This window comes from Limulus polyphemus, unplaced genomic scaffold (genome assembly GCF_000517525.1).
Source record: "Limulus polyphemus unplaced genomic scaffold, Limulus_polyphemus-2.1.2 Scaffold5936, whole genome shotgun sequence".
Lineage (NCBI taxonomy): Eukaryota > Metazoa > Arthropoda > Merostomata > Xiphosura > Limulidae > Limulus > Limulus polyphemus.
In genome coordinates this window covers 36,868-42,772 of record NW_013671546.1, presented here as the reverse complement: position 1 = coordinate 42,772, position 5,905 = coordinate 36,868, and the positions used below count along the sequence as shown (strand labels likewise).

The window sequence follows — 5,905 nt, the reverse complement described above, 5'->3', positions numbered from 1 at the left end:
ACCTAACCAGTGACCTGTACAATGAAAATATAACCTTATTAGATTTGTATTCAATATTTTTAATAGATACAACCTAAAATCCTACTTGCCCTACCACTAGCAACAGCACACTGCTTGGGTGGCTTTAGAGACTGATCAACTGCTACACCAAGATCCCTTTCTTCATAACATTATTAAGGTTATTCCCATCCATATTAAACTTACAATTCAAATTATGATAACTCACATGCATTATCTTGCATTTATTATAATTAAAACCCATTGGCCATCTAAATCCTTTTGTAAATCAGCAGCATCCTCTTCACAGCTAACATCACCCAAGACTTTGATATCATCTGCAAATTTAAGCAATTTATTGACTATCCCTTCATCTATGTCATTGATGTAAATCAAAAAGAGCAAAGGTTCTAAGACTGAGCCCTGAGGTACCCCATTGGTAACATTAATCCAGTTTGACTGAACTCCATTTGTAACAACCCTCTGCTTTCTTCCATCCAGCCACTCTTCTATCCAATTTGCTAACTTATCCCTCACAACTGTAGAGATAATTTTTTTATAAGCCTTTTATGTGGCACATTGGCAAATGCTTTCTGAAAATCCAAGTACATCAAATCTACACCCTTACCCTCATCTACATAAGCAGTAACCTTTTCAAAGTATGTCAAAAGATTTGTAAGGCAACATTTTCCCTTAGTGAAACCATGTTGACTATCCAATAAAATTCTAAAATTTGTTTAATGACTTTGCAAAGCATCTTCTAACAGACTTTCCAAAATTTTTCCCACAACTGATGTAAAACTAATGGGTCTATAATTATTGGGACAATTTATATCACCTTCCTTGAAAAGAGGAGTTACATTAGCTAACTTCCAATCCTCTGATACCTGCCCACTATTCAAGGACTGACAAAAAACAGTAGCAAGTGGCTCACATATCCAATCTTTAACCCCCTTCTAAACCCTTGGGGAAATATTATCTGGCCCAGGAGACTTATTGTTCTTTAAACTTCCCAATTTTTTCTTAACCAGCTCAGAATTATTGTAGTCATCTTGTTTGATCTCATTTCCATTTATCATCTGATCAAGATTTGGAATACTGCTTAAATCTTCGTTAGTAAAAACCAAAGAAAATGCAAAATTTAATAACCCAGCCATCTTATAATCATCAGATACGAGCCTTCCTTTATCATCCCTCAAGTGTCCTACCTCCATCCTAGCATTTTGTTTCCCCTTAATGTATTTAAAGAAATCCTTACTGTTAATTTTTACATTTTCAGCCAACTTTTGCTCATACATCCTTTTTGATATCCTGATTTCCTGTTTCACCAAATTTCTGGATCTTCTAAGTCTCCTGTCATAATGGTCAATTAAAATTTCTTAAACTTATGATGCTTTTCTTTAATTTTATTTTTAAACGTTTTGTGAGCCAACTTTGTTTTTTACTTGTAGCTACTCTTTTCTTTCTATTAAAAATATGTTTACAGTGAATATTTGAAAATGTATCTTTAAAAATTTTCCACATCTCGTCAGTGTCTCCAAATAACTCAGCTGCCCAATTCACAACAGATAACTCTTGTGGCATCCCTTCAAAGTTTGCTTTTTTAAACTTTTTAACCAAAATATCATTATTCCTTATCTCCATATGCAGCAAAACATTGAATTATACCATAATAACCAGGATATTGTCTTGAGTACAACAATATTCTCTGTACAGACCAGTACACAACAGTTAGATCATAGTAACCAGGTTATTGTCTCATGTACAGCATTATTTTCAGTACTGACCAGTACACAAGAGCTAGACCATGATAACTACGTTACTGTCTCATGTACAACAATATTCTCAGTATTGACTATTACACAAGAATTAAACCCAAGTAACCAGGTTACTGCCACATGGACAACAATATTCTAAGTATTGACTATTACACAAGAATTAAACCCAAGTAACCAGGTTACTGCCACATGGACAACAATATTCTAAGTACTGACTAGTACTTAAGAGTTAGACCATAGTATCTATGTTACTGTCTCATGTAGAATAATATTTTCAGTACTGACTAGTACTCAAGAGTTAGACCATAATAATGAGCTTACTGTCTCATGTACAACATTATTCTCAGTACTAACTACTATAGGAAAGTTATACAATAGTAATCAGGGCACTGTCTCCTTTACAACAATATTATTAGTACTGACTAGTACACAAGAGTTAGACAATATACTATCCAAGTTATTGTGTTACATAAAACAAAATTCTAAATGCTGACTAGTATGCTAAAGCTAGACCATAGTAACCAGGTTACTGTCTCATGTACAACAATATTGTAAGTACTGAGTAGTACACAAGAGTTAGACCATAGTAACCAATATACTTTATCATGTACATCAATATTCTAAATACTGACTAGTATACAAGAGTTAGACTACAGTAACCAGGTTACTGTCTCATGCACAACAATATCATAAGTAATGACTACTACACAAGAATGATGCCATAGTAACCAAAAAATTGTCTCATATTCTAAGTACTGATTGCTGTGTTATACCATAGCTCCTAGACTACATACAACAATGTTAGTGCTGAAGAGTGGAGAAGACATTAATAAGTAAACTAAGAAATGCTGGTAAAATGTTAATTTTATTGGATGCTTTTACAGAATGTTTGTTTTTGACAGAACTTACTGTATGGTACTTTTGCATATATTCCATTTGTGGACTAAGATGTGATTTTGGGGTGGACCACCCATTAAGAGGAGGTGATAACTGTTCAAATGTTCTTCCTCGAATTGTAAGTCCAAGGGCTTCCCGACTCCCAACTCTGGATTCCAGTTCTTCAGCTCTCTGTTCTGTGCTTTCTTTTTCCTCCTGAATGAGTCTATAAACATAGAAGCTCTTTACACAACATTCAACACATAGGAGTTAGGAACTTTATTAAGTGTAGGTGTACATAATCTCAAAACATGACAGGTAGTACAATGGTTAATTAGCTTTGAAACATTGACAGCTCTAATATGTGTGAAAAATCATTAAACATCATATAACTACTGTAACATCAACTTAAAAAGCTATTTCGTGTGAAAACCATTAATCATTATGTAGCTAGTGTAACATCTACTTAGAAACATGGTTATTATGTGTGAACATCATTAAACATTATGTAACTAGTGTAATATCTACTTAGGAACATAGCTATTATGTGTGAAAATCATTAAACATCATGTAACATCTACTTAGAAACACAGTTATTATGTGTGAAAATCATTAAACACTAAGTAACTACTGTAACACCTACTTAGGAACATAGCTGTTGTGTGTGAAAATCATTAAGTAACATGACACTGTTGTGACGTTTATGTAAGACCACAATTATCACATATATTATCAGAAGAACAAATAATCAAATGTATAAACAGACATATTTCTTGCACATGCTTATATACTTGATAGTCATAACAGAAAACAACAACAATAAAAATATATGAATGCAACAAATGTAGTTTCGTAACCTATTAAACAAATGATGTAAATGTTCTTGATTCCTAAGAAAACACTATAGTTAATGATATTCCTTGCCATAGCAAACTCATTTAGTTTCTGCATTGGCGAGAAACAACATATAATTTACTTTAAGTGTATGAATAACATGGAATAGAAAACCTAATATCATTGTTGAGAAACAACATACAATTATTTCAAGTGTGGCAACAATGGGAAATATTGAACCTAATCTCATTGTTCAGAAACAATATGTAACTTACTTTAAATTTAACAACAATGGGAAATATCGAACCTAATCTCATTGTTCAGAAACAATATGTAACTTACTTTAAATTTAACAACAATGAGAAATATCAAACTTAATCTCATTGTTCAGAACAACATATGATTTACTATAAATTTAACAACAATGGGAAATATCGAACCTAATCTCATTGTTCAGAAACAATATGTAACTTACTTTAAATTTAACAACAATGTGAAATATCAAACTTAATCTCATTGTTCAGAAACAACATATGATTTACTATAAATTTAACAACAATGTGAAATATCAAACCTAATCTCATTGTTTATGGCATCTAGCTGGTCTTGAAGCATGAGTGCCAAGGTCTGGGCATCAGTAGGGCCAGATGGAGACAGCAGGTCCATTGTCTCATTCTCGTCAGATGGGCTACATTCTGTGTCACTGACATCAAAGGCCTGTTGGACATTTGCAATGATATTAGGCTGCTGTACAGTCTCCCATTCATCTTCGTTTATTATATGAACCTGATTAATGTCAAACATATACTTCATCATTTGCCTTCACCAAGTATCTGACCTCTAGTAATTAATATGCATATACACTATTGTAATATATGTAAGGCCAATATAACCCTTCTCTGTGTAATGAATACTATCAGTGAAAATTCTTCATTTGTTAAAATTCTCTTCATTAAGTATGTTTACACTCCAAAGGACACTACAATACTTATTTGGTTAAGTGCCTTTATAATTAATAACTTAAAACGTTTAGAAATTAATACAATTCCAAAGTTGGAAAAAAAAATTCCCTTAACTTTTAAACAAAGAATCTAGGGACTGAAAAATCAAACTTGTTCCAGAAATTGAAAAGATATTGGAAACATTTTTAAATATAATGACCCAGGGCATTAGAAAATAAAAACCATTTCAGAAATTGGAAAAATTTAAAAGTACTGATCCAGGAGATTACAAAATAAAAATTATTTCAGAAATTGGAAAAAATTACATGCATGTTTAACACATTTATAATTTTTTGTTAGGTTTTCAATATGACTAAACTTCAATGTTTGAATATTTTCAAATTGTATTTTACACAAATGAATAATTCTTTTCCTAATACATATCAAATTAATATTTACATTGCCTAATATATCAATTATGCAGTTGTTTTTAATATTTAATATACACGTGATTATCACTTTGTAAGAGCACTTGCTCTGCCAAGACATGCTTACTATATAAAGACGTTTTAATAAACTGTAAGCTAAAAAAATTATTGTTTTGTTTCAGTCATACTTTGCTAGTTCTGAATTTAAACATTAATATTTATAAAATAAATATAAACATATACATACAGGGTTGTCTCTGCATGTCAAACAGTTTAGAATGAGATGGAACTGATTGGGAAAACATCCTTGGCTGGGTCAAGCAGAATAATTTTATGTTTGCAAAAAATATTCATACAAGTTTAGCTTTCAAAATTATTCCCATGTTACATTAGAGTGTAGGGTAGATGAAAAGGAATATTAGTTTCTGTAATACATCACATTCTACATCATCATTAAAATCTTACTAATCTGTAAATGAATATAAATAAATATTTAATCATAACAACTGAATATCATTGTTAAAAGGTCACAAATAATCCTCCAAGATGTTGACAAAAAAACAAATAATCATCTAAAATTATAACGAAAAGTTCTTAATATTTTTTCCATTTGTCAGGTGAGTATTTCAAATAATAAATTAAAAAACAAAGAATTATAAAATACATTTAACAATTTCTGCATTGATTAAAATTATTGGACAAATACTAAGTAAGCTTATTGAAAAATGGCAATACCAATGGCCAAATCTGAGTATAACAGATTTTTACGTAAAAGCTATAGGAATAATAAATCCCATTTCTACTGTATTATTTCTGGGATTTTCCCAGATAATATCATTATGTACTGTACATAGTATGCTTTGAGATGGATTACTATAGATAATATCATTATGAACTGTACATAGTATGCTTTGAGATGGATTACTATAGATAATATCATTAAGAACTGTACATAGTATGCTTTGAGATGGATTACTATAGATAATATCATTAAGAACTGTACATAGTATGCTTTGAGATGGATTACTATAGATAATATCATTAAGAACTG

The 5,905-nt window shown here is 31.0% G+C and overlaps 1 protein-coding gene across 1 annotated transcript in view; it reads right to left on the bottom strand.

The window, feature by feature from the left end:
* LOC106473156 (liprin-alpha-1-like) overlaps positions 1-5,905 on the bottom strand; it is a gene marked incomplete at its 3' end in the record, with an annotated part of 52,623 nt that overhangs the window by 16,157 nt on the left and 30,561 nt on the right. The window contains exons 13-14 of the mRNA XM_022401643.1: positions 4,060-4,271; positions 2,685-2,877 (exon numbers count right to left, since the gene is read on the bottom strand). Of these exons, the coding sequence (XP_022257351.1) occupies positions 2,685-2,877; positions 4,060-4,271 (405 nt within the window). The remainder of the gene's footprint in view (positions 1-2,684; positions 2,878-4,059; positions 4,272-5,905) is intronic.